The sequence below is a fragment of the Physeter macrocephalus genome, chromosome 21, assembly GCF_002837175.3.
Source record: "Physeter macrocephalus isolate SW-GA chromosome 21, ASM283717v5, whole genome shotgun sequence".
Lineage (NCBI taxonomy): Eukaryota > Metazoa > Chordata > Mammalia > Artiodactyla > Physeteridae > Physeter > Physeter macrocephalus.
This window is the reverse complement of record NC_041234.1, coordinates 93,372,390-93,400,017: the sequence shown is the minus strand read 5'-3', so window position 1 is coordinate 93,400,017 and position 27,628 is coordinate 93,372,390. Positions and strand designations below refer to the sequence as shown.

General features: G+C 41.5%; 3 protein-coding genes across 8 annotated transcripts in view; 1 reads left to right on the top strand and 2 right to left on the bottom strand.

Moving 5' to 3' along the window:
• Positions 1–7,102, top strand: part of TMEM255A (transmembrane protein 255A) — a 47,992-nt gene extending 40,890 nt beyond the window's left edge. For 3 of the 5 annotated variants that reach the window (XM_007116068.2, XM_007116067.3, XM_028482363.1), the window contains one exon: positions 4,744–7,102. In XM_007116068.2, coding sequence (XP_007116130.1) covers positions 4,744–4,902 — 159 coding nt within the window. In that variant the 3' untranslated portion in view covers positions 4,903–7,102. The remainder of the gene's footprint in view (positions 1–4,743) is intronic. The other 2 variants (XR_003677824.2, XM_028482364.1) reach the window with 2 other exon arrangements.
• A 270-nt stretch (positions 7,103–7,372) lies between these two features.
• On the bottom strand, positions 7,373–12,626 carry LOC102989666 (transcriptional regulator Kaiso). Its single transcript, XM_007116069.4, has one exon. The coding sequence runs from the start codon at positions 12,370–12,372 to the stop codon at positions 10,354–10,356; it is 2,019 nt and encodes a 672-aa protein (XP_007116131.1). The 5' UTR covers positions 12,373–12,626; the 3' UTR covers positions 7,373–10,353.
• Positions 12,627–12,777: 151 nt separating this feature from the next.
• On the bottom strand, positions 12,778–19,524 carry LOC112066132 (transcriptional regulator Kaiso). Of its 2 annotated transcripts, none has more exons than XM_024128206.3 (2): positions 19,215–19,524; positions 12,778–16,198 (listed from the first exon to the last, which is right to left on the bottom strand). In XM_024128206.3, the coding sequence occupies exon 2, from the start codon at positions 16,194–16,196 to the stop codon at positions 14,178–14,180; it is 2,019 nt and encodes a 672-aa protein (XP_023983974.1). In that variant the 5' UTR covers positions 16,197–16,198; positions 19,215–19,524; the 3' UTR covers positions 12,778–14,177. The 2 variants fall into 2 exon arrangements, with proteins under 2 accessions (XP_023983974.1, XP_054937845.1); XM_055081870.1 differs by lacking the exon at positions 19,215–19,524 and adding an exon at positions 17,358–17,380.
• Positions 19,525–27,628: the final 8,104 nt, after the last annotated feature.

Sequence of the window (27,628 nt, the reverse complement as noted above, 5' to 3'; positions counted from 1 at the left end):
GGGCCTCCCTCTGCTGCGGCCTCTCCCGTTGCGGAGCACAGGCTCCGGACGTGCAGGCTCAGCGGCCATGGCTCACGGGCCCAGCCGCTCCGCGGCATGTGGGATCCTCCCAGACTGGGGCGCGAACCCGGTTCCCCTGCATCGGCAGGCGGACGCGCAACCACTGCGCCACCAGGGAAGCCCAGAAAGGGTCTCTTTACTCTCTCTCTCTTTTTTCCATTTGGCTGTGCCATGCGGCTTGTAGGATCTTAGTTCCCTGACCAGGGATTGAACCCTCACCCTTGGCAGTGAAAGTGCAGAGTCCTAACCACTGGACCGTCAGGGAATTCCCTTTACTTTCTCTTATTATGTTATTAAATTGTTCCCCACTCCAAGGACTGCTGGGACACTTCTTATACCTCTCCTGGTTCTTTCTGTAGGTTCAAGCCATCTTTTGTATTTCCTTTTTGGAGATTTTATAAATTTATGGGTTTTAAGGTGTATGTTTTTAAGTAATTTGTTTCCTTCTAGAACTTACAAAGTATTTCACTTTCGTATTTGAGTGGAGCTTTCTTTTGTTCACCAAGTTCCATTCCCTTATTGTTTCATAGGAGGAAATACCAGTCTTTCCCCAAGAAAGCCAAGAGGATGAAGGAACATATGCTATGTTCCCAGATAAATAGAAAGCAGTAAGCAAAACGCACACCACCTCTGACAATAAAACCACCAGAAGCACAGACCTACCAAAAAAAAAAAAAAAAAAGCCAGAGCTCCCTTAGTTCATCTCATTGTGAAAGGGCCCAAATCATAGCAGGAAAACTGACCTTTCTAGACTTTCTCCTGAGTGACTTCCCCATTCTGGTCATTTCCAAATAGGACTATTTTTGTCACTTTGCCTTTGAAGACTTCTCTTTCCTTTTTATCCCAAGGCTGATAGAAGGAAGAGTAGATTTATAGGGTTTTGTTTTCACCCCTCAAAGTCATGCTCTTATTGGGTAGCTGTCCAGTCAGGAAGCTTGGGAAACATTTCTTGTGGTCAGACGGGAGCGAGGACGTGGGTCTGGTCAGCTGGCCCTGAGGATGTTGTGACTCTTGCAAATGCTGGACTCCAAGGTGTCCAAGATTAGAAGCCAAGACTGCTGGTGCCTCCTTGCTCACCTCCCCAGTGCTCACTTCTCTTGCCCCTTGCACTCATTTCCCCATGGCCAAGCAGTCCATATCCTGTAGGGTATAAAGCATCCGTTTCTACTTCTGCTGAGAAATTCAACCCAGTGTAACTTTGGGGTAAATCCCTTAAGGCTTCCAGCCATACTCCCCAGTCTGGCCTACTGGGCCAGACCCCCTATTTCACTCTAGCCATTTGGTGAATCGCCAAGTTTAGCTTAAAACAAAAGCCTCTGCAAAATGCGAGCACCTCTGTTTATGCTCTTTATTAAATCACATGAAGTTACCCTAGGTTTCGTCGTAGCCACTGAACAGGACCCATTATAAATCGGGCCCCTTGAATGAGAGGGTCGCGCTAGTCCGGGGGGAGGCGGTAGATGGCGCAGGTTGCTGAGAGCCTCAGGAGGCCGCCGCTGCTGCGGTCACTCAACTTTTTATTTCCCCTGTCCTGCTGAGGTTCTCCTTGCCTCTCCTCCTTTCTCTTGTTTCTGATCCCTCCCTTTTTCTTCCTCTTCCTTTTCTCCACTTTCTCTCCATCTCCCCTGGCTTTGCTTTCTGGGTCAGAAACAGAGGGGGAATACAAAGAACCAAGAGACCCTGGATTTCACCCTTGGGACACAGCATCTTTTGCTGGTACCCTTTATCACCCGGCCAGTTCCGGGGCTCATTTTGGAGTCACTGCCTCCCAGTGCTTCTGAAGAGAGAAGCACACGTGACAGAAACGCACAAGGGTCTTGCGGAGTGTGGGTCTGCATGGGGCAGGCTAAGGCGGGAGAGAGAGCCTGCTCCCTCCTCTGTAGCTCCACCGCCCTAGACCACCCCAGCCTCTAAGCAGCAGCTCGGGAAGCTTGAGCTGACGAGGCCCAGCAGTAGGCTATTTAGATGCTTTTCATGCTTTTCATGCTTTGTGGTGCGAAAGGATTCAAAGCTCTGTTCTTCTGAGCTGCCTGTCCCTAGTCAAGTCGACTCTTAGGCAGGAACCAAAATGCACCGGGCCAGCTCCCCAGCTGCAACAAAGCCAGATCTTTCCCAAGGTGCCTGCCTGTTGCTAGGAAACTACACACTGGTACGGTGGGCGCCCCCCCGTGCCCCGCCCGCAACAAATCCCAAGGGTGTGTGTGGACTGCAGCCAGTTAGCTCCCTAGCTCTGCCAGGAGCCCTTCGAGTTTATCCCTAAGACTCCCAGCATCCTCAAAGGGAAGTGAGAAGCATCCCACCCCCTTCCCCCTTAATACTTTCCCAAACATGAAACTGAGAAGTGAAAACCCAAGGCCGTTGTACCACCCCCTCTTATTATCAAAGTGTACAACTGCCACCCACGGCAGCTGCTGCCCACGGCAGCCTTTTACTGCCTCTCAGGACTGAACGGCCTTTAGCTCCACCGTCAGAAACTTGCCCCTCCCTTCTGTGGCTGGGCCACAGAGAACTGGCCTCCTGGCTCTGGAACGGGATTTAGAAGGGCAGAGTGGCACATCCCCCGGCCACAGAGATCTTGTGCCTGGTGGGTTTTTGCTCTCCTCTCTGGTTTAAGAGGACAGCGTTCTTAGTTGAGGAAAGCAACAGAAGAGGAGGGAGAGAGAGGACAGAGTTGTGCAGTGTGGAGTGGAAAACTAGGAAATCACGATTCCAGTGTCTTAGAAAGCATATCTCCTCCTGGAGGGAGGAGAAATTTTGAGATTTTTGGAAGGAATCTGGCTTGTCTCGAGTCCACTGCCTCAAGTTCTTTTGTCTTTAAAGGCTTTCTATGACCCTGTCATTCCTTCTCTCAGATCGAAAGGATGGATGTGATGGGTAAGGAGGGGATGTTGGCCGCTACGGCCTTTTCTCAGTCCTGACATTACGTGGTGGGAGATGGAGATTTCTGTGTCTCAAGCAAGACCTAGAAACCAGGACAACCCTTTCTAAGGAGTGCAGAGGTCAGGACTGGTGATAAGGAGAATCAGCCAACTGGTCTCAGGCTCCAGATACCTCGTGGCGGGGCTTCCCTGGTGGCGCAGTGGTTGAGAATCTGCCTGCCAATGCAGGGGGCACGGGTTCGAGCCCTGGTCTGGGAGGATCCCACATGCCGCGGAGCAACTAGGCCCGTGAGCCACAACTACTGAGCCTGCGCTCCGCAACAAGAGAGGCTGCGATAGTGAGAGGCCCGCGTACCGCGATGAAGAGTGACCCCCGCTTGCCACAACTAGAGAAAGCCCTCGCACAGAAACGAAGACCCAACACAGCCATAAATTAATTAATTAATTTTAAAAAAAAGGCTGACTCTAGATTGCTCTAGGCCTGAAAATGACAGGATCTACTTAGACTCCGGCCAGCAGAACAAAGAAAAGGCATTGACCTCCCCAGACAGCACTTGAACTCTTGAGAAATTTTTTGATGTAAGTGGGTCTTTTTTTTTTAATATAGCAGTTCCTCCTAGAGCTAAGGCACAACAGAAAATTGTAGTTCTGCAGCCCTGTTCGTTGGCTTACATTTGCTCTTCCTGAGAGCCTAAAACTGGCCTCCTGCCTCTTGCCATCCCTATAGACCCCTCCAGCCTTCAGGCCTCAGCCATGCTCCACCACTGGAGCAAGGCAACAGTACCTACAAGATGTGACCGTAGTCTTTGAAAATAGATTTTATTTTTTAAAAAAAACATGCCAAGTGGATCTTCTATGCTCCTGAAGTTAGAGTACTTGCCAAGCACTGTTCTGAGTTCTGGGAGAGAGAGTAGTGAACAAAACAGGCCAACTCTCCTTGAGCAGGAAAATCATTAGGGTCAAGGGTATACATGGGCCAGGGAAAGAGAAGTGGCAGATGACTCGTAACACGCCAATTCACTGGGTATTTTTTTTAACCCATATCTCGCTCCCTTCCCAAAGACTACAAAAGTTAGACAACACAGAGTCAGAATCCTCAGTGTCCCTGCAACCTGGTAGATTGCTCCTCACTCTTATCTTTATGATTCTCACCTCCAGGCCTTTGTTCCTCTTTGCCCTCCAACATGCCCTGCACTTTGGGGTGGTGGGCCACAGTTAAGATGAAATAGAAATTGTTGGACTTTGAGTTAGAAGACCCCGGATCCAAGAAAGCCATTTAACCTCTCTGGCCTTAGTTTTTTGGTTTGGTTTTGTTTTGGTCCGTGAGATGGGCTCTGTGATGATATATTTTTGTAGTAAAGACTTTCCCAGGTATTAATGGCTTAACCTCAAATATTCTTAAGGCCCAAACTACCTTTTTGAAGATTAGCTGGGGTGCTGTTGCCATGGCTCAGGGGGTCGTTGTTGGAGGCTTGAGTTATAAACGTGGTAAAGGGAGTGATGGATTCCAGAGACGACACAGAAGTAGGAGCAACAGGGTTCGGTAACTGACTGAATGAGGGGTCCAAAGGGAGGGGTGGGGAAGGATTCCAAGGCCTCTCTGCATGAGCTCTGCAGCCTGAGTGACTGAGAGGAGGTGGCACCAGCTCAGTTTCATGCCCTCATTAACCCTGCGAGGTTTAAGAACTCTTGGTTGTTCCAAACAGAAACACACTGGGTCCATAGTCATTTTAAAATAATGACTGACATTGGAGAATCGCAACCTCACTGCCTAAACTGATGTTGTTCTATTTTGATTACACAGCATTCCAGTGTCTTTCCATCCTCCCCTCCCTCTGGACTTTCTGATGAGCCCCAGTCTGCCTCTCCTTCGCCCAGCTACATGTGGTCCTCGAGTGCTCCACCCCGATACTCTCCACCCTACTATCCGCCTTTTGAAAAGCCACCCCCTTACAGCCCCTAAAGAGGAATGTCTGCTGGCTATTGAGATTATTGTGGCTTTTGTATTTCTGCTTTAGTGGAAGTGTGTAGGGTACAAACTTTAAAGTGTGATTCTTATGCATAAAGTTTTGCAATGGCCTGCCAGGCTAAGGAAAGATAGGGAAGAAGCTTATTTGTTATCAGTGCAGAGCAGGGGTGGCTAGACTGAGCCCAGCACTTCCAAGAAGGGCAGCGCAAGGCTGGAGAGCCATCCCAGCGAGCAGCTTGTCTTGTTTGGACCTGCATTACCCTATGGCCCCGCCTCTGTGTGCAGCAGGAGTGTGGTTACCATCTGCTTCACTTTGTGGAAATGCAGTGTTGTCCTCCGGCCGTTGGCAGATCGCCACCCTAGCACCTTGGTTGAAGCGCCTGGCTTATAGGCCCTGTCTTTCCCTACCACTAAAGTCAGTCCCTAAGGAAAATTTCCCAGATGATGGGGCTACACGGTAGTTCCAATGCAGAGAGTTCTAAGATTTTGTTTGCTTGTGTCTGGATGCTGAAAAAAGCTGCCCATGTCTTACTCCTTTCTTCTCTGTATTGTAAAAATGGCTATTGTGATCATTCAGCTCAGCTTTTGTGATTGGTACCTCCCAAAGGGAAAAGTGCAATAGTCCTTTGAGTAGTGGGGAACAGGATTGATTGTTCAAGAAGCACTGAAATACACAGAACAACATGTACGATGTTTTAAGAGGATCTCAGTTATACATCGGGTAACTTAGGAGATAGCGGTTCTACTACATGTTGCATTTGCTGCAGGAGATACAAATCTTATGGTTAAAATTGAGTTCAAAAGTGCTAGATTAGGTTCTTGGGTCGTGTTATGATTGTTACTAATCTTTGTGACTGTTTATCTTCAAATGTTGTGCTTCAATCCCAGCAAACCGCACGTATCCTGCACCCCACCCCAAAAGAATCATCTGTATTTTAATGCCACTGCTCTTATTGGTCCTTTTTTCTGTTGAGACCAATCATGACAGCGTTCAAGATTATGAAAGTGTTACAATGCTGCTTTGTCTGCAATACCTCAAATGTAGCCAACTTGACAAATTCTTAAGTGTTATCGTAGATTTAAAATCCATCTGGCACATTGTGGTAGGTATTTGTACAGTTCTTTTAATTATACATAGCTTTAAACCTCAATCTGATGAATTTAACACTTCGGCACCATGCCTTCACTTCAGAATGAACACTTTCATTGTGATCTTATGTTAACCTGAGAATCGATTGATTTAAAGGAAGATTGATAATCCTACACTTGTACAACATAAAAATATAGGGCTACAGGAGGGTACCTAATTAGACAGTTCTGCAAACACAGAACACATACAGGAAAAATTTCCAGCCAATTTCGCTACCTCCCAACTTCATGGATTAGCGGTAGCAGGCAAATGCTGGTGCTCTCATCTACCTTGTAGACACCCAGCCATCAAGATTTACCAAGGTACAACCAGTGTGCTCATTGTTCACAGTAAATGTTTGCAAAACAGTTTCTTTCGGCATCACGACTGATGTCTCATCTGGATTTCAAATCTGAACTACAATCCTTTTGCGTTATATAAAGTTACTATTATTTTCTACAGTTCTGAGCATATTAAAATTCTACTGGATTTCAAAAAGGGACTAATAACCAATTGACTTACTACACAAATATCAACTTGTAATACTCAATGAAATTTCTTGCTGTTTACACTTTACATTTTGCTTTAGTGAACGTGTATGGGTATTTAATTTTTTTAAAGGCACCATTACATAGTATATCCTACATTTATCACATTTCTTAAAGTGTTAAGATTCTATGACTCATTTCTATGTATTTTTCTTACTTTACAGAGTAACTTGAAACAGTATAGATTTTGTAACACTTAATTTGAGCAGCTTCTTTTTTTATCACATTGAACTATAAAAAGTGCATGTTACCTTAGAAAAGTTAATATTTGCTGCTTTACTCTTTTGCAAAAACATTTGCTGTAATGAAGGAATTTGTATTTCCAAAATGTACCTTGACTGCATTTTGTAATATTTACCGCTTTATTCCTAATTCTGCTTTAAAGTATTGAACTGGGCATGAAACATTAAAATATTAATCCAGAACCTGTATAACTGGATATTGCTTAAAATCTGTATCACTGCCATGTTGGAAACCCAGACTGCTTTTGTGATGTTTCAAATTAATAAAACTATCCTCCTCCTTATCAACTTACATGTGTCTTCATGGAATCAACAGAAGTATCACAAACACTCTAAAGCAACTGACAGCAGCTGACTCACTTTTGACTATTATGGTTCAAGATACAATGGGCATGCGATTAACCAACATATAAAACCTACTGGGAAATTCTGTCATGCTGTCATCAGAAATACAGTTCCAGTCTCCTGCTACAAAAACTGAAAAACAACGGAACATAAGATATATAATTTCTGAAAGAACATCTTGTAAAAAATGCACTCAAAGATCAGAATTAAAACATTTTATTTTTGCCATAAGAAGCTCTACGAACTAATATCAGGTAACGGTTAATGAAAAGTAGAACTTAAAGTCATGACAGAGAAGAGTGAACAAGTATGAACATTACACTATTGGATGGAAATGAACAAGGTTTCATATGATTGACAGAGATGAGAAAGCCAGTGCTGCTGAATTAGTATTTAATTCTTTAGAATATGCACGCCTTGACAATACAAAATACCTTCATCATTTTTACCATTTCTTTTATCTTTTTGGTACAACGGGAAAAGCCCAGCATCAATTCCTCATAGTGGTTGTGTGTGGGGGATCATTACCACCAAAATGATAATCATTTAAGATTTATTCTAAAGTGAATCTTGCAAGATTGCTACAGCATTTAAAAATCTTTGCTTAGTTTGAGCACTTTCATTTTCTGTCATCTCTTTTAACAAATTGCTATTTCAAAGTTCCTATCCAGAATATTTATAGGTAATTTAGCATAGGAGCAAATTTGAAGCCAACTTGAAAGGAAAAAAAGGAAGTTCAATTGCCAGAAAACTAAGTATAAAATAGGAACACCCCATGACAAGCTTTGAACAGCCTCTTGCCACAGATTTCCAACCCCATAAATACTGGGGGTGAATGGTTTTAATCCCAAAGGAGTATTCCGCATGAATTCGGAACTTTGGATATAGAGACTTGTAGAAAAACAGAAGACCCTGACATACATGCGAGTAAAAGTCTTCTGGCAAAAATACAACTTAAAGTGATTTTTCCAGTTTTCCTCCTCCCCAAAAACTCTAGAAGATACCTTCAGTAGGCAAAGTTGAAATTTCATCCTCAGAATTTACATAGAGCACAGCAGCAGCAAATAATTATATCCAGATAATTAAAAATGGATAGTTTTCCATTACAGAATTAATTCCTGGTGTGTCATAATGGCCTTGTAGAAACCACCAAGTTTTATTATGACAAACTAATTTACCTAGCAGTTAAGTCTGAAAGGACTGGAAGCTCTGCTGGTATCAGTATCATTCACACTTGTAGAAGAATTATGTCTAACTGGTAAAACAGCATTAATGAAACAAACAAATTTCCACTGAAAATATTTCAGAGTGTACCCTATAGTCAAAGAGTAATGTTATCAGTACCTACACAGAAAGGAAACAGATATTGCAATTCCAGAGATCAGACTCTTAAGTTGTAAGGTAATTTTAAAATTTCCAAGGATTAGTTTACAAAATGGTCTTAAGGTCTCAACTCACAGAACAGAAAACAGAAAGATGCACATCATTCTAATCCTTGGTAAAGCAAAGGAGTATATTATTTTTCTTTCTTCTCATATTACTGCAAATACTGATGCCTGATACCCTCAGCTACCATCTTAAGAAACACTGAAACCATTATCTTCAAGTCTAGATTACTGTCAGAAGAATGACGTATACATGAGAAATTATGATTAAAGCTTTAAGTTCAAAGTCAAGAAATAGACTATTTTCAAAAATACGTGGTTAGGAGAAAGAAAATATCTATGTTGAATTAAGAAATACTTAAGCAAGGTTACAAATGACTAATAACTATGCACAACAATCTTTTTCAGTATCTATTAATTTTCTTCCTTTGCAAAAAGTCATTTACAGAAGTTCGACAAGTCAATCCTGTTATAAATGCTAGGCTATTATTTGTTCCAAACTGCTTCCCTTTTAGTACTAGCACTTCAATAAGTTTTGACTTTATTTTCTAAGTGTTTAAATATGTGTCATTTTAAAAGGGAGAAAGGTGGTATTTATTGTTCTCAAGATAAATGGGAATCAACAAGCCTATTTAACTTCCACGTATAGCTTCTGACTGCTATAATACTGCAGCAATTTGCAGATGGAATGGAACTTATTTTAGAAGGAGTAAAAACCTAAAAGGTCTTGCTGAAAGGAAAACACTAGATCACTGATTCAAACTATGTCAAATAAAAACTTCCTATTAGAGATTCTAAGTAATATGAACATTTAAAAATATATGCCAGTAGCCTCCCGCCCAAAATATATAGGCGTCTCATTTATGAAATTTGTCATTTATAAAGATTTATACATAAAGATTAATTTGGTGGCTTTCAGATTCAAAATTTGAAAAATGTCATGGGAATATTTTTAACCATAACAAGCAAAAAGGAAATCTCCATTTACTTCCATTCTCCGTTGCTATCATATAAGAGTGCAGAATTCAAAACAAATGCGATAGAACATTTCATCTCTTCCTGTCTGCACTACAGAGATTTGTTTTCCTTTAGTATTTCTGCCCACGGAAACCACATTGCAAAGGTATATATACAGTAGTCCAGCCACAGGTCTTTTCCAGACTATGGCAATAAAAGCAAGGTTTAATTCTAATTAGCTAAAACTACTTCATTCTTCAAATGAGAGATTTGTCTGCACGGCCATTTTCATGAGGGGCAGGAGGTTGCTATCCATTTGGGTTAGCAGAATACACAACCAAGCAGAGACTTATTCTGAAAATTTCCAGGACAACTTTAGAAGTTCTTGTTTACTTTTTATGCCATATACAAGACACGACACATTTATAGTCTCAATAATAAGAAAATTGAGAAGTCATCAGTAAAGTGCTAACACGGAAGGGGAAAGTTGCAAGATATACTAGGGTATGCTAATAACTCCAGTTATTTTCAAAGAACATTCAGACTGCTTCAAATTCTATTCAGGAAACTATCTCTCCAAGCTTTTTTTTTCTTTTTGCCTCTTTTAAATGTGCTGAAAGCTAACTATAAAAATGGATACTTGGGGGGAAAAACTTCTCAATCTCTATTCAAACTTTCAGAATAATTTGCTTCTAAAAAATTATCAACAAATAATCCAACTAGACTACCTTCAGATGACATGGCAGATCAAATCAACTTGTTTTCACCTTTGTTTTACAGGTCTTCTGAAAGCCCTGACCCTTAATCCAAACCAAAACTTCCTGATATTTCAAAGGAGTTCAATAAGATTCTGGTATTATAAATTCAAACTCAGTACTGCCATCTGTTACATTCTGTTTAAAAATTGAATCATTTTCCTGCTGAATAAAAATATCTTCCCAGGTCATTGGCTTGTTCTGAGGAGTAGATGTGGTCCCTACTGGAGGTTCTTTCCCAGCATCAACCTTATACCCAATACCATCATCCTTCATGACAGGCATGGTGCCTGACTTATCAGAAAGGTATGCATATTGTCTGATCTGTAAAGACCTGCATGGATGTAAACGATAAAGCTTTGAGTCTCCAGAAGGATCTTGACTATGAACTGACTTTATGTGTGAAGACATAAACTGATAGTTGATGAAAGACTTGCCACAGGCCAAACACTGATACCTTCTCTCCCCTGTGTGATGAATTTCATGCTTTGTGCGATATTCTGCAAGAGGAAATACCTTCTCACAGTAACGGCAAGGATACTTCTTCTCCCAAGAATGAATGTTAAAATGTCTCCGCAAGCTTGTCAGACAGACATATGACCTTTTGCATACAATACAGATATAATAGACCCTTCCATCTACTATTAACTCATAGTGATCATCATGTTTTACCTTCATACGTTTATTTGCCGTCTCACTGCTAGATGTTTTTGGTATCTCATTCTCAAGTCTGGCCTCCCCTTCGTCAGGGTCATCTTTGACAGGGATCACTATATCGTAAGTATCTTCACCAATATTTGCATAAACCTTGCAACCCGTCGACAAGCCTTCAATTTCAGTAGCTGTATCTAAAGTAATAATCTTCTGACCCTCCATTAGATGTTTTGATCCTAAACCTGGATCATTAGTGTTTCTAGTAATTATATCTGAAATTTTTAAAGAATTAGAAAGTGGCTCTTGCAGAAGTGTAGGAATCTGCATCTTCTGTATCAACGATCCATCAAAAGCGGTATTTGGGGGGATCTCAGCCTGTGGGACCAAAGATGTATTACTGACCGCCGAGTCTGGACTGGAGCTAATAGTGTCATCATCATCATCTATAATTTCCTCCTCCTCCTCTTCATTGGCCTTGTTTCCTGTTAAAACAGCACTGTTTGGTGGCTGCTGATTCTGCACAAGTACATTGATTGAAGGAGACATATGATTTGGAAGTGAAGAACTGACATTTGGTGGTGTAGTAAGTGATGTCTGATTTAACAAAATGATGTTGGGAGTCAGATGTGTTGGGGCCGAAGATACCAACAATTTTTCACTTCCTTGTGTTTGGTTCAGAGTTGCCTGATTCACAGAAGTAGGAAGTTTCTGAGTAGGTGTGATATTTGTTAAAGGGGGAGAGCTATTGCTCACACAAGGTGCAACATCTGAAATAGCAACAGAGCCTGGGTTAGGCTGGACCTCTGCCACTGTATTGGTACTCGGCAAAGTCTCCTTTGCAGGCAGAATCTCAGAGCAGAAAATGACGTCATCGTCATCATCATCTGAATCGGTAACAATGATCTTTTTCATCTCATAATCTTCAGCAGATAAGGAAAAAGACTCTGTTATAATTGGCATTATAGTGGCCCCATTTTCTTGGGCTTCATCTTTTGATTTTTGTATTTCAAGGTTCTTGTCACTAGAACCAGGAGGTAAGGTTTCTGCATTACCATCCTGAGCTGTACCTGAGATGCTTTTAACCTGTGACAACGGGACACCAAGCTCTGCTATAAATTTAACTCCTAATAACTGCCCTGATTTAATTAACTCATCAAGTAAATCTGATCTAACACGAACAATTTTAGAACTATATATATAATTGAGAATTTCTGCAAAGATCTCTGCTCTTATAAAACTCAGTTCAACAACTTGCCCAGCAACTGAGAAGAGCTGATGGAAGTAAGTACTAGAAGCCGAAAGGATGTTCCTGTGGGCTCGGAATTTTCGGTCTTCCACAATAACGGTAACATCACAGAAGAGTCCATGGCCACGTTGCTCATTCAAGGAGTTCAGCAGACTGCCAGAGTATTGAATGTCTGTAGCAGAAATCAGTTTTCTACTCTCCATGCCTGTAAGAGAAAGGGAGGGGGAGGATGGGAGATTAGGAAAGAAAGACAAAAGCACTTCATCATTCAGAATTTCAGCTACAGCATCATTAACTAGTTTATTGGAGGTTTACCCAAAGTTTGGCATAACTTTTTGGTTTTTATATAAATTATTCTTATAGGCTGGTTTTTGGACCACATGTCAAATCTCATAACTTTCCCCTGAGAAGAGACAAGCAAGTTTTAAATTGATCTACAGATTTGAAAATTAATCTCTTCCTTTGAATCTTAGATACATGCATCACCACTAAGCTATTTTTAAAGACTAAAATTAATTTTCTTAGTTCCAATTTTGGATTTTCTCCTCAAGAAGAGTGAAGAGTTAATTTTTTTTTTTTTTTTTTTTTTACTAATAACTATGCACAACAATCTTTTTCAGTATCTATTAATTTTCTTCCTTTGCAAAAAGTCATTTACAGAAGTTCGACAAGTCAATCCTGTTATAAATGCTAGGCTATTATTTGTTCCAAACTGCTTCCCTTTTAGTACTAGCACTTCAATAAGTTTTGACTTTATTTTCTAAGTGTTTAAATATGTGTCATTTTAAAAGGGAGAAAGGTGGTATTTATTGTTCTCAAGATAAATGGGAATCAACAAGCCTATTTAACTTCCACGTATAGCTTCTGACTGCTATAATACTGCAGCAATTTGCAGATGGAATGGAACTTATTTTAGAAGGAGTAAAAACCTAAAAGGTCTTGCTGAAAGGAAAACACTAGATCACTGATTCAAACTATGTCAAATAAAAACTTCCTATTAGAGATTCTAAGTAATATGAACATTTAAAAATATATGCCAGTAGCCTCCCGCCCAAAATATATAGGCGTCTCATTTATGAAATTTGTCATTTATAAAGATTTATACATAAAGATTAATTTGGTGGCTTTCAGATTCAAAATTTGAAAAATGTCATGGGAATATTTTTAACCATAACAAGCAAAAAGGAAATCTCCATTTACTTCCATTCTCCGTTGCTATCATATAAGAGTGCAGAATTCAAAACAAATGCGATAGAACATTTCATCTCTTCCTGTCTGCACTACAGAGATTTGTTTTCCTTTAGTATTTCTGCCCACGGAAACCACATTGCAAAGGTATATATACAGTAGTCCAGCCACAGGTCTTTTCCAGACTATGGCAATAAAAGCAAGGTTTAATTCTAATTAGCTAAAACTACTTCATTCTTCAAATGAGAGATTTGTCTGCACGGCCATTTTCATGAGGGGCAGGAGGTTGCTATCCATTTGGGTTAGCAGAATACACAACCAAGCAGAGACTTATTCTGAAAATTTCCAGGACAACTTTAGAAGTTCTTGTTTACTTTTTATGCCATATACAAGACACGACACATTTATAGTCTCAATAATAAGAAAATTGAGAAGTCATCAGTAAAGTGCTAACACGGAAGGGGAAAGTTGCAAGATATACTAGGGTATGCTAATAACTCCAGTTATTTTCAAAGAACATTCAGACTGCTTCAAATTCTATTCAGGAAACTATCTCTCCAAGCTTTTTTTTTCTTTTTGCCTCTTTTAAATGTGCTGAAAGCTAACTATAAAAATGGATACTTGGGGGGAAAAACTTCTCAATCTCTATTCAAACTTTCAGAATAATTTGCTTCTAAAAAATTATCAACAAATAATCCAACTAGACTACCTTCAGATGACATGGCAGATCAAATCAACTTGTTTTCACCTTTGTTTTACAGGTCTTCTGAAAGCCCTGACCCTTAATCCAAACCAAAACTTCCTGATATTTCAAAGGAGTTCAATAAGATTCTGGTATTATAAATTCAAACTCAGTACTGCCATCTGTTACATTCTGTTTAAAAATTGAATCATTTTCCTGCTGAATAAAAATATCTTCCCAGGTCATTGGCTTGTTCTGAGGAGTAGATGTGGTCCCTACTGGAGGTTCTTTCCCAGCATCAACCTTATACCCAATACCATCATCCTTCATGACAGGCATGGTGCCTGACTTATCAGAAAGGTATGCATATTGTCTGATCTGTAAAGACCTGCATGGATGTAAACGATAAAGCTTTGAGTCTCCAGAAGGATCTTGACTATGAACTGACTTTATGTGTGAAGACATAAACTGATAGTTGATGAAAGACTTGCCACAGGCCAAACACTGATACCTTCTCTCCCCTGTGTGATGAATTTCATGCTTTGTGCGATATTCTGCAAGAGGAAATACCTTCTCACAGTAACGGCAAGGATACTTCTTCTCCCAAGAATGAATGTTAAAATGTCTCCGCAAGCTTGTCAGACAGACATATGACCTTTTGCATACAATACAGATATAATAGACCCTTCCATCTACTATTAACTCATAGTGATCATCATGTTTTACCTTCATACGTTTATTTGCCGTCTCACTGCTAGATGTTTTTGGTATCTCATTCTCAAGTCTGGCCTCCCCTTCGTCAGGGTCATCTTTGACAGGGATCACTATATCGTAAGTATCTTCACCAATATTTGCATAAACCTTGCAACCCGTCGACAAGCCTTCAATTTCAGTAGCTGTATCTAAAGTAATAATCTTCTGGCCCTCCATTAGATGTTTTGATCCTAATCCTGGATCATTAGTGTTTCTAGTTATTATATCTGAAATTTTTAAAGAATTAGAAAGTGGCTCTTGCAGAAGTGTAGGAATCTGCATCTTCTGTATCAACGATCCATCAAAAGCGGTATTTGGGGGGATCTCAGCCTGTGGGACCAAAGATGTATTACTGACCGCCGAGTCTGGACTGGAGCTAATAGTGTCATCATCATCATCTATAATTTCCTCCTCCTCCTCTTCATTGGCCTTGTTTCCTGTTAAAACAGCACTGTTTGGTGGCTGCTGATTCTGCACAAGTACATTGATTGAAGGAGACATATGATTTGGAAGTGAAGAACTGACATTTGGTGGTGTAGTAAGTGATGTCTGATTTAACAAAATGATGTTGGGAGTCAGATGTGTTGGGGCCGAAGATACCAACAATTTTTCACTTCCTTGTGTTTGGTTCAGAGTTGCCTGATTCACAGAAGTAGGAAGTTTCTGAGTAGGTGTGATATTTGTTAAAGGGGGAGAGCTATTGCTCACACAAGGTGCAACATCTGAAATAGCAACAGAGCCTGGGTTAGGCTGGACCTCTGCCACTGTATTGGTACTCGGCAAAGTCTCCTTTGCAGGCAGAATCTCAGAGCAGAAAATGACGTCATCGTCATCATCATCTGAATCGGTAACAATGATCTTTTTCATCTCATAATCTTCAGCAGATAAGGAAAAAGACTCTGTTATAATTGGCATTATAGTGGCCCCATTTTCTTGGGCTTCATCTTTTGATTTTTGTATTTCAAGGTTCTTGTCACTAGAACCAGGAGGTAAGGTTTCTGCATTACCATCCTGAGCTGTACCTGAGATGCTTTTAACCTGTGACAACGGGACACCAAGCTCTGCTATAAATTTAACTCCTAATAACTGCCCTGATTTAATTAACTCATCAAGTAAATCTGATCTAACACGAACAATTTTAGAACTATATATATAATTGAGAATTTCTGCAAAGATCTCTGCTCTTATAAAACTCAGTTCAACAACTTGCCCAGCAACTGAGAAGAGCTGATGGAAGTAAGTACTAGAAGCCGAAAGGATGTTCCTGTGGGCTCGGAATTTTCGGTCTTCCACAATAACGGTAACATCACAGAAGAGTCCATGGCCACGTTGCTCATTCAAGGAGTTCAGCAGACTGCCAGAGTATTGAATGTCTGTAGCAGAAATCAGTTTTCTACTCTCCATGCCTGTAAGAGAAAGGGAGGGGGAGGATGGGAGATTAGGAAAGAAAGACAAAAGCACTTCATCATTCAGAATTTCAGCTACAGCATCATTAACTAGTTTATTGGAGGTTTACCCAAAGTTTGGCATAACTTTTTGGTTTTTATATAAATTATTCTTATAGGCTGGTTTTTGGACCACATGTCAAATCTCATAACTTTCCCCTGAGAAGAGACAAGCAAGTTTTAAATTGATCTACAGATTTGAAAATTAATCTCTTCCTTTGAATCTTAGATACATGCATCACCACTAAGCTATTTTTAAAGACTAAAATTAATTTTCTTAGTTCCAATTTTGGATTTTCTCCTCAAGAAGAGTGAAGAGTTAATTTTTTTTTTTTTTTTTTTTTTTTTTTTGCGGTACGCGGGCCTCTCACTGTTGTGGCCTCTCCTGTTGCAGAGCACAGGCTCCGGACGCGCAGGCTCAGAGGCCATGGCTCACGGGCCCAGCCGCACCGTGGCACGTGGGATCTTCCCGGACCGGGGCATGAACCCATGTCCCCTGCATCGGCAGGCGGACTCTCAACCACTGCACCACCAGGGAAGCCCCGAAGAGTTAATCTGTAACTGTCTTAAAACTTTAAGAAAAATCTTCATCATGAACACATAAAAGTTATTTCACCTGTAAATGAATGTTTTGAATGTCAGAAAAGCTTGGTGTGTGCAACACTGAGTCCAAAATATGTATTCTTCCTAAATTTTAACTTATCTTTAAGAACATATTCAACAGCTATTCCCTGCAGCCAGTGACTAAATCAGAATTTATAAACACTGGCAATTATTACCTCTATTATTTTTCTATTCTTATTTTGATTGGGATGCCTCATCTGGATAAACTATGAAACACCTTTCTTACCCTCTCCTCTTTCTTCTTCCCCTTGCCACTTCCCCTCACCTGCCTACCCTTACAATCTCCAGAGGTGGAATGTTAAACAGAGTGCCAAATGAAGTCAACAGGTGCTGTTGTGAAAAAATAAAACAAAGGAAAAGAAAAGTTTACCATTTCTTAAAGCTCATTTGCATGAAAACACAAAACATTTAATTTTGTTGGTAAAGAATTATGAGCATTGATATGAGAACTTTCTTCACACCAAATGAACTAGTGAAAATGAAGATATAAACTTACTGGAACAGAGCAGACATCACTCTAGAAAAAAGGGGAGGGGGACTGTCAATAAATAGTATTGCTGTGTACCACCCCCAAAACAATTTTTGGCACTTTGCAGAAGATATATCCAGTAACAATGACACGGAATTTAAATAAATAAATAGATAAATAAATAAATACATGTATATATAATTAAAAATTAGTTGACCTGAGAAAACCATAATTCAAAAGAGTCATGTACCACAATGTTCATTGCAGCTCTATTTACAATAGCCACGACATGGAAGCAACCTAAGTGTCCATCGACAGATGAATGGATTAAGATAGCTAGTGGGAAGCAGCCACATAGCACAGGGAGATCAGCTCGGTGCTTTGTGACCACCTAGAGGGGTGGGATAGGGAGGGTGGGAGGGAGACGCAAGAGGGAGGAGATATGGGGATATATGTATATGTATAGCTGATTCACTTTGCTGTACAGCAGAAACTAAACATTGTAAAGCAATTATACTCCAATAAAGATGTTAAAAAATAATAAAATAAAATAAAATAGATAAGCGGGGGAAAAATTAGTTGATAAGTACTTTTGGTAAAGAAACACTTTTTATTGCTAATATTCTTTCTCTTTAGAGTTACCAAAATAGTACCACTGTCACAGTTAAGTTATATACACGTGGAAGACAAGGCGTCTCAAATATCTTCTAAATTTTTCAAAATAATAGCTTAAAAACAAAAAATAGGAGAAAAGTCTAGAAATCAAGGATTTAAAACATCATGTTATAAGGCATTGCTTGTTAACGGTACCAAGGAATTCCAGGTTACCATAAAGGCATTCATCAGAAAGGGTGACCTTTGGACAGCGAGCCAGCAACATGGGCTTCCGAAATATGGGGATTTCGACACAAGTCCCTTTTCAGGGGATAGATAGGTTTTCTGAATACGGTCCCACTATTTTTGTCGTTTGCAAATGGGTGTTCCCAATGGGGGAATGATTTAAATGTACGTGTCCAGGTGACACCGGGACTTGGTTTCATTTTGTTGTTCAGGTTTCCTCCTCTTCCCTGTTAAGGTGGACCCAGGAACAGCACAAATCGGTCTGAACCCACCCCGACCAAGATTTGCGACCCGACTGTGGAAAAGCCGTTCCTCAGTCCTGTGAGACAAATCCTTGACCGAGGGCAGGTGAAGGTGGGAAAGAGAAACACCACCCGCGAGACTGAAACAACCGACACGCGGCTCCCTGCGGCAGCTGAACCCCATCTTCCTCCCTCCACCCCCTCTTCCCATTCGCACCCGGCCGGCTGCAACCGAGGTTTTTAACCCCGATTCACGCAGAAAAGCAGCTTCTCGCAAATACAGATGGAGGTCCAGCCAGCACAGTCAGGGCGGGGGTAGTAAGGCGAGGCGAGCCGGAGAAAGTAGAAGGTGGCGAACCGGAGGGTGGGGTGTTGGGAGGGGATGAGGCCAAGCAGGCGGCATTGTTATGCCCTGGGAAGGGGACGGAAGGGGAGGATGGGCCAGGCCGAAAAGCTCCAAATCAAAGTAAGGGCTAGGAGGGGAAAAGAGGCGCAAAAAGGCAGGCAGAGGGGCGAGGAAAACGCCGAGCGGTTCTCCGCGGTGGGCTCCCCACGCTCCGGGCCTACCCCGGGCGCCGGCAGCCCCTCGGCCTCTGACGGCGGAGGGGACCGCGCCGCGGCCCTCCCGGTTCGTCCCCTCCTTCGCTCCCGGGCCCACACAAAGAAAGGGCCGGAGGAGCAGAGCCTCCGTCTCCGCCGCTTCCTGGTTCAAGTGAGGAGAAAGCGAAGCCAGGCGCGGCCCAGGGACGGAGGAAGCAGGCGCGATCCCTCGCCCCCTCCCGGGTCGCGGCCGGCTCCTCACCTGCTTCCCGGCGCCGCAGCTTCTCGTCGTCGGGCCGCGCGGAAGGGTGGGAGTCCTCCAACAACCAGAAGCCGGACTCCGCGGCAACTCGGCTCCTTCTTTAAACGTCGCTCCAGTCTTGGTCGACGTCGACGCGGCTACCGCCTCCCGCCGCCACCGCTGCCACAGCTGCCCCAAGCCGCCGACAGAGGGCACCGCGCGGGGGCGAAGCGCCGAAGGCAAAGGCGCCCTCCTCTTCCGAGTGCGGTTCGGCGCTTTCCGGAGGGGCCCGAGCGCTAGGCCGCCCCGCTTCGGCGCCCCACTCCGCCTTCGGCTCCTTCCGCAGGGGGCGGAGGAAGACTGGGAAGTACCGGAGAGCTCGGCCCCTTCCGGAGGGCGAAAGGGTGGGAAAAAGGAAAGGGAAAGATGGGGTAATGCGGTCACAAACGGTTGGGATGCGAGGGAAGTTAGTCGCTTTCATCTACGTTCCGTGTAAGCTTCTAGGGAGTAAAAACTTTGAGAGACTAGACGGGTTTCATTTCTTTTGAAAGTTTGAAACTGCTCTATTTATTAGCCTGTTAGATGATAAACCACCTTGAAATATAATCAGAATAAATATAATCAAACAATGTATCGACTCATTATGATTTATGATAATCCAAGTTCTAGGATAACACGATAACAACTGCATTATAGTATCTACTTTGAAGAAATAAATTCAGTTTTTGGACAAGTACTATCTTCTTAACTGAATACTAAATGATGCAACACTATGTTAATTCCTTCATTTCAACTATCGTTTTCTGACCACCTGTTTGATCTGTACCAAATCTTATGTTAGGTTCTGTGGAATACAAAAATGAATAAACCAAGGTCTCTACCTTTTCAAAGAGCTCAGTAGATAGATACTCAAACATCGACAATATATTTTTAAGGTACAGAACACAGAGAAAGGAGTAGCAAACTGAATTTGAGCTGCATCTTGAAAGATAAATAATATTAACACTTGCATTGTTAATTTATTTTTATTTACACAGCATTTCCTCCTCAGAGGGCTTTACTGTCTGACACATAGTAGGTGTTCAATAATTGTTTAGTGAATGAATATATGAATGAGTTGTGGTAATTTAAAAAACTCTTCTGGTAATACACTTCCGACTGAGTACCATGATGAATGAAGCAATGGGATGGGTATTTGGAGAGCAAAATATTTCCCTTTAGGCTCGTTATTGATCATATTCAACTAAAGAACAAAATAGCAGCATTTTCTTCAACAATTAGAGCCATTCATTACCTTCATTTTCTTTAAAAAAAATATGTATAGGATAATATTGCATCAGTTTCCAAAAACTTGAATTGGCACTTATTTACCATTCAGTTGGAATGTCCACCAGGATATTCCAGACTAAAAACAGATCTACTAACTATCTCTAATTTTCTTCAACATAAAATCAGACAAAGGGCTTCTCTGGTGGCGCAGTGGTTGAGAGTCTGCCTGCCAATGCGGGGGACACGGGTTCGAGCCCTGGTCTGGGAGGATCCCACATGCCGCGGAGCAACTAGGCCCGTGAGCCACAACTACCGAGCCTGCGCGTCTGGAGCTTGTGCTCCGCAACAAGAGAGGCCGCGACAGTGAGAGGCCCGCGCACCGCGATGAAGAGTGGCCCCCGCTTGCCGCAACTAGAGAAAGCCCACGCACAGAAACGAAGACCCAACACAGCCAAAAATAAATAAATAAATAAAATTTTAAAAAATCAGACAAAGATGTCATCATCTATCGATCTCTCATCTATTCTACATTCTCCTCAATAAAGTAAAGCCACATAGCATAACATCATAGTAGTGTAATACTGCTGTATTTTCACATGGAGATAAGAAATCCAAATGAAATTCCTTAGGCATTTCTCCAAGGTTTGGTATTGTGGGAAAACAATCTATGTGGGAATTACTGCATTATTAGTTTTTTGTTTTTTTTAAAAAATAAATTTATTTTTTTATTTTTGGCTGTGTTGGGTCTTTGTTTCTGTGTGAGGGCTTTCTCCAGTTGTGGCAAGCGGGGGCCACTCTCCATCGCGGTGCGCGGGCCTCTCACTGTCGTGGCGTCTCCCGTTGTGGAGCACAGGCTCCAGACGCGCAGGCTCAGTAGTTGTGGCTTACGGGCCTAGCCGCTACGCGGCATGTGGGATCTTCCCAGACCAGGGCTCGAAGCCATGTCCCCTGCATTGGCAGGCAGATTCTTAACCACTGTGCCACCAGGGAAGCCCCGCATTGTTAGTTTTTGATTATGCCTTAAAATTATGAAAGTTTTATTGTTTAATATAAAAACATTTCATGGAAAATAGGAGTGTGCTGTTGTAAAAGAAACTAAGACAGATGGTAGTATTTTCCTGGTAACTGAGCACTTAACAAAACTAGTTAGCAGATTAATGACAATTTTTCTGAGTCATCCTCCCTCAAAATTTAGTAGCAAAAGAAAACATTTAGGAAATAAGACAAAGTACATTTTGAAAGTTTAGGATCTATTTATCTTTCAGTAGCTTAGTTGACTAAAACTAAAATGAGACATTTCTTTGAAATACAGATCACAGTGGCAGTAGCTGCCACTCTTGATATCAGATGTGTGTTGATTACGTCTCAGTAAATTGTAAGATGCAATACATTTTCTTTTGCACCAGCACCAACAGCACCAAGGCCCCCAACAGAATTGCCTTCCCTTTGTCCCTTTCCTGAAAGGGCTTTAAAAGTGTGGAGCCACAACTGAGGTATGATGAAGGCCTATTACTTCGAAGTGCAGGAAACCGTCTCTTCCCTTCTGTCCATGTCGCTCAGCCCCTAACTCAGCAAAAACTAAGCTAAAATTTAAAAGCTACCTATAACCCATGCACCTAAGGTCAATTAATCTATGACAAAAGAGGCAAGAATACACAATGGAGAAAAGACAGTCTCTTCAACAAGTGGTGTTGGGAAAGCTGGACAGCTACATGTAAATCAGTGAAATTAGAACACTCCCTCACACCATATACAAAAACAAACTCAAAATGGTTTAAAAACCTAAATGTGGGGCTTCTCTGGTGGCGCAGTGGTTGCGCGTCCGCCTGCCGATGCAGAGGAACCGGGTTCGCGCCCCGGTCCGGGAGGATCCCACATGCCGCGGAGCGGCTGGGCCCGTGAGCCATGGCCGCTGAGCCTGCGCGTCCGGAGCCTGTGCTCCGCAACGGGAGAGGCCACAACAGAGGGAGGCCCACATACCACAAAAAAAAAAAAAAAAAACTAAATGTAAGACATGACACCATAAAACTCCTAGAAAGGAACATAGGTGAAACATTCTTTGACATAAATTGTAGCAATATTTTCTTAGCTCAGTCTCCCAAGGCAAAAGAAATAAAAGCAAAAATAAGCAATGGAGAAAAGACAGTCTCTTCAACAAGTGGTGTTGGGAAAGCTGGACAGCTACATGTAAATCAGTGAAATTAGAACACTCCCTCACACCATATACAAAAACAAACTCAAAATGGTTTAAAAACCTAAATGTGGGGCTTCTCTGGTGGCGCAGTGGTTGCGCGTCCGCCTGCCGATGCAGAGGAACCGGGTTCGCGCCCCGGTCCGGGAGGATCCCACATGCCGCGGAGCGGCTGGGCCCGTGAGCCATGGGCGCTGAGCCTGCGCGTCCGGAGCCTGTGCTCCGCAACGGGAGAGGCCACAACAGAGGGAGGCCCACATACCACACAAAAAAAAAAAAAAAACTAAATGTAAGACATGACACCATAAAACTCCTAGAAAGGAACATAGGTGAAACATTCTTTGACATAAATTGTAGCAATATTTTCTTAGCTCAGTCTCCCAAGGCAAAAGAAATAAAAGCAAAAATAAGCAAATGGGACCTAATCAAACTTAAAAACTTATGCACAGCAAAGGAAACCATCAACAAAACTAAAACAATGGGAGAAAATATTTTCAAACAATGCAACTGACAAGGAGTTAATATCCAAAATATTAAAACAACTCATACAACTCAATATCCAAAAAACAAACAACCCAATCAAAAACATGGGCGGAACACCTAAATAGACATTTTTCCAGAGAAGACATACAGATGGCCAATAGGCACAAAAAAAGATGCTCAACATCACTAATTATTAGAGAAATGCAAATCAAAACCACAATGACATAACACCTCACACCAGTCAGGATGGCTGTCATCAAAAAGTCTACAAATAATAAATGATGGAGAAGGTGTGGAGAAAAGGGAATCCTCGTACACTGTTGGTGAGAACGTAAATTGATGCAGCCACTATGGAAAACAGTATGGAGGTTCCTTAAAAAACTAAAAATAGAACTACTATGTGATCTAGCAATTCCACTCCTGGGTATATATCGGGAAAAAAACAAAAACTCTAAGTCAAAAAGATACACGCTCCCCAATGTTCATAGCAGCACTATTTACAAAAGCCAAGACATGGAAGCAATCCAAGTGCCCATCAACTGATGATTGGCTTAGAGATGTGGTGTATATATACAATGGAATATTATTACTCAGCCATAAAAAAGAAGGAAATATTGCCATTTGCAGCAACATGGATGGACCTAGAGAGTATTATGCTTAGTGAAATAAATCAAAGACAAATACTATATGATATCACTTATATATGGAATCTAAAAATAATACAGATGAATCTATATACAAAACAGAAACAGACTCACAGGCATAGAAAACAAACTCATGGTTGCCAAAGGGTAGAGGGAGAGGGGGAGGGACAAACTGGGAGTATGGGATTAACAGATGCACACTACCATGTATAAAATAGATAAGCAACAAGGATTTCCTGTATAACACAGGGAACAATACTCAATATCTTATAATAACCTGTAATGGAAAATAATCTGAAAAAATTAATATATATATCACTGAATCACTTTGTTGTACACTTGAAACTAACACAATATTGTAAATCAACTATACTTCAAATTTAAAAAAAAGAATTTAAAAAGAAAAAAGTTACCTATAGTTAAAGGGGATCCAATGATCAGGAAAGGAAGTTTTTGGTAGGAAAAGCAGAGCAGACCAAGAAATCTGAGTGGCCTTAACAGCTGCTTTTGGGACAAGGTCTTTGGAAAGTTTCATTAATTTTCTGTTTGTCAACAAGTTATTTCACCTTTCACTTTCTTTTTATCTTCAGGCTTAACCCTACTTCAAACAACGCAGTAGCTTTTAAAGACAAGAACATTTATCAAATGTATTTGGAAGTATCAATTGTTTGACATTCTAAAAAGATTTTTGATTGGCTGATAATGGAATCAGGTTTTATAACCATGTGTCAGTGTTTGCTTGCCTTTGCCTTTTTTGAACTTAATTATGAATTCCATGAGGCTAGCAACTGTCCTCTCCTGTGTTAAAATGTCAAGAATCTTGTGGATGCTTAATATATATTAATTGATGATGATAAAAGATAAAAAACTGGGACTTCCCTGGTGGCGCAGTGGTTAAGAATCTGCCTGCCAATGTAGGGGACACAGGTTCGAGCCCAGGTCTGGGAAGATCCCACGTGCCGCGGAGCAACTAAGCCTGTGCGCCACAACTACTGAGCCTGCGCTCCAGAGCCCGCGAGCCACAAGTACTGAGCCCGCGTGCCACAACTACTGAAGCCCACGCGCCTAGAGCCCATGCTCTACAATAAGAGAAGCCACCGCAATGAGAAGTCCGCGCACCGCAACGAAGAGTAGCCCCGACTCGCAGCAACTAGAGAAAGCTCACGCGCAGCAACGAAGACCCAACGCAGCCAACAATAAATAAATAAATTTTTAAAAAGATAAAAAACGGCATTCATTCAGTCCTAGCGCCCTTCCACTGAGTTATGCTTAGCTACACAGATTTAGTAAGGTCACTACACAAGTATAAAAAGAAACCACAGTAAGGTATAGTGGAAAAAACAGACAGGCAGATGTGAGTGGGTTGGGATTCTGGTACTCCCACTTAGCTGTGTGACCTTGAGCCTGATTCTTCATCTGTAAAATAGAGATAATAATACCTTCCCATAGAGTTGTTTTGAGGATTAAATGAGTTAACTACCGATAGTGTCAAACTGCTTACAGTTTCCAAAATATGACATGCTGTTTACTGCTTTCATGTCTGTGCCTGGAACCCTGAGCCTGTAATAACCATTCCTTTTGTATTCACACTGTGCCTCTCCTGTTGTTTGGCAAGTGCCTGGTCTTCAAGAAGGACACAACTCAAACACTAACATGTTTGTGAAGCCTGCCTTGATGGTAGATGATAGACAGATATGGTTACTTAATATTGAATGAATGAGTGTCTGGAACCTAGTAAGTGCTAAATATATGTTTGCTTTTTCATCACTCTCCTCTTTTCTTCTTTATCCCAACAATTCTCTCTTTAAGTGACTTGTTTGGTATGGCTGATTCTCCTTTCCAACCGTCTCCTATCCAACCGTCAATTGGATAGGGATATATAACCCTCTTACTGAGAAAGAGGAAGTGGATATTGCCGACAATAATACAATCTACCCCCCAAAAGCAACAGGTAGCTTATTTCGAATATGAAAAAAGTTGAGAGAATATACTACAAATGTGTCCTTTGTGAAAAATTACTTGGCAATATGAAATCAAATCTGATAAGAAATGAGTCAAAATGAAGAATTAAGAATGGACATTTTGCAGTACACCAGTCTATGTAAATGGAGGACTAAGACCAAACAACAAGGTTATGAATATGTGATAGAATGAAACCATTATAAACCCTGACACAATAAAAATCCATTCATTCATTTGTTCATTAAACACATATCACTTAGTACCTACTCCGTGCCAGGCAATGCTCTACACACTGTGGATACAATCATCATCAAGATGAAGTCTCAGTCTTCATGAAACTTAGATTCTAGTGGGAGAGACATACAGTAAACATATTATCTAAATATATAACATATCAGATAGTAATGAGTGCTATGAAGAAAAATAAATAGCATAAAGGGGGAGAGAATAATAAGGGTGCTATTGTAAATAGTGTGGTCAGGGACGACCTCTCTGACAAGATGATAGATGAGTAAAGAACGGAATGAACTAAGGGAAAGAGCCATGCAAATATCTGGGGAAGAGCACTCTGGGCAGTGGAACATGTCAATGCCCTTCAACCAAAGACCATCAGGAACTTACTCATAGCTGACAAGTTGGGTTTATTATTCTTTGCAGGCAGGGAGAATGAACACCATAGGGAACCATGGGGTGTTTCAGTAAGAGAATGTTAGAAAGAACCTACTATAGTATTTGAGAGATTTACGGGAGGGTCTAAGGAAGTGGCAGTTCGCTCTAAATCAGATGCTGTCAGAAAGCAGGGGCAATTGTATGATAGGGAGGGCAGACTAGGGCAAAGATAAAGCTGTAACTGATAGAGTAGCAGTCACCCATTTTGGCCAAGAGAGGGGGTGTTTGGTGTTTTCTGGGTGGCACAGTGACTTTTTTTTGTCTGTGCTTAGACAAAATTATGAAGTGGTCTTATTTCGTCTCACGTTGTCAGTCACCTAGTGACCTTGTCTTAGATTGGTGTTCTGTGAGTTTATGTCCAACCGAAGAACATGGCCTGAGAGCTAGCCAGCTTCCTGATATCAGGGGCTGCTTCCCAATCCATTTTCTCTAACAGCAAGTGAAAAGCCTTAGAATATAAGGAATAAATTTTAGAGGTGGTGGGAGAGGAGGGAGGAGGTATAATATTGGCTATCTCCTCATCTTTAGTAGAAAATAGTTAATAGTGCATTATTATTGTATGGGACATACTTATACTAAAACATTATTCATTGTTTAGCTGAAATTCAAATGTAAGCGAACCTACTGTATTTTTTTTTCTTTTTGCTAAATCTGACAACACTAAAATAAAAACACTGTCAGCTGCATAGGAAATACTTTGAATACTTGGTGCTTTATCTTCTCGTCCCACTTAGATTTTTATTTGAAATCAGGATAGACTCAGAAAAAAATATGTAATTCGATTTGAGCCATTCCTATATATTCTACATGTACATAGACGCCCACATATATGCATATATTGATATTATGTATATGTACGTATGTACATACATACACACACACGAGAAACAGTAAGCATCCAGTAGTATAGAATATGTAACACACACGCACAGAAGGCACCTGAAACACAAGCAGAATTGACTGTGTTGATGATACGGCCACTCAGTGAAATGTATCTTGTGGTCTGTCTGTCATCCTTCCTTTCGGTCATTTCAAGTACGAGGCTGAGAAAGCCACGGTCTCCGATCCAACTTGGACCTGGCGCGCCTCCTGAGGAACCGGAAGGATGAGCGGAACCGATTGCAGCGGCGGCTTATTTACACGGATGCACACACCCCTTTCACGTCGGCCACGTAGGCCTGGGGAAGGATTTTGCCGGCGTACCGGGAACGGCTTCC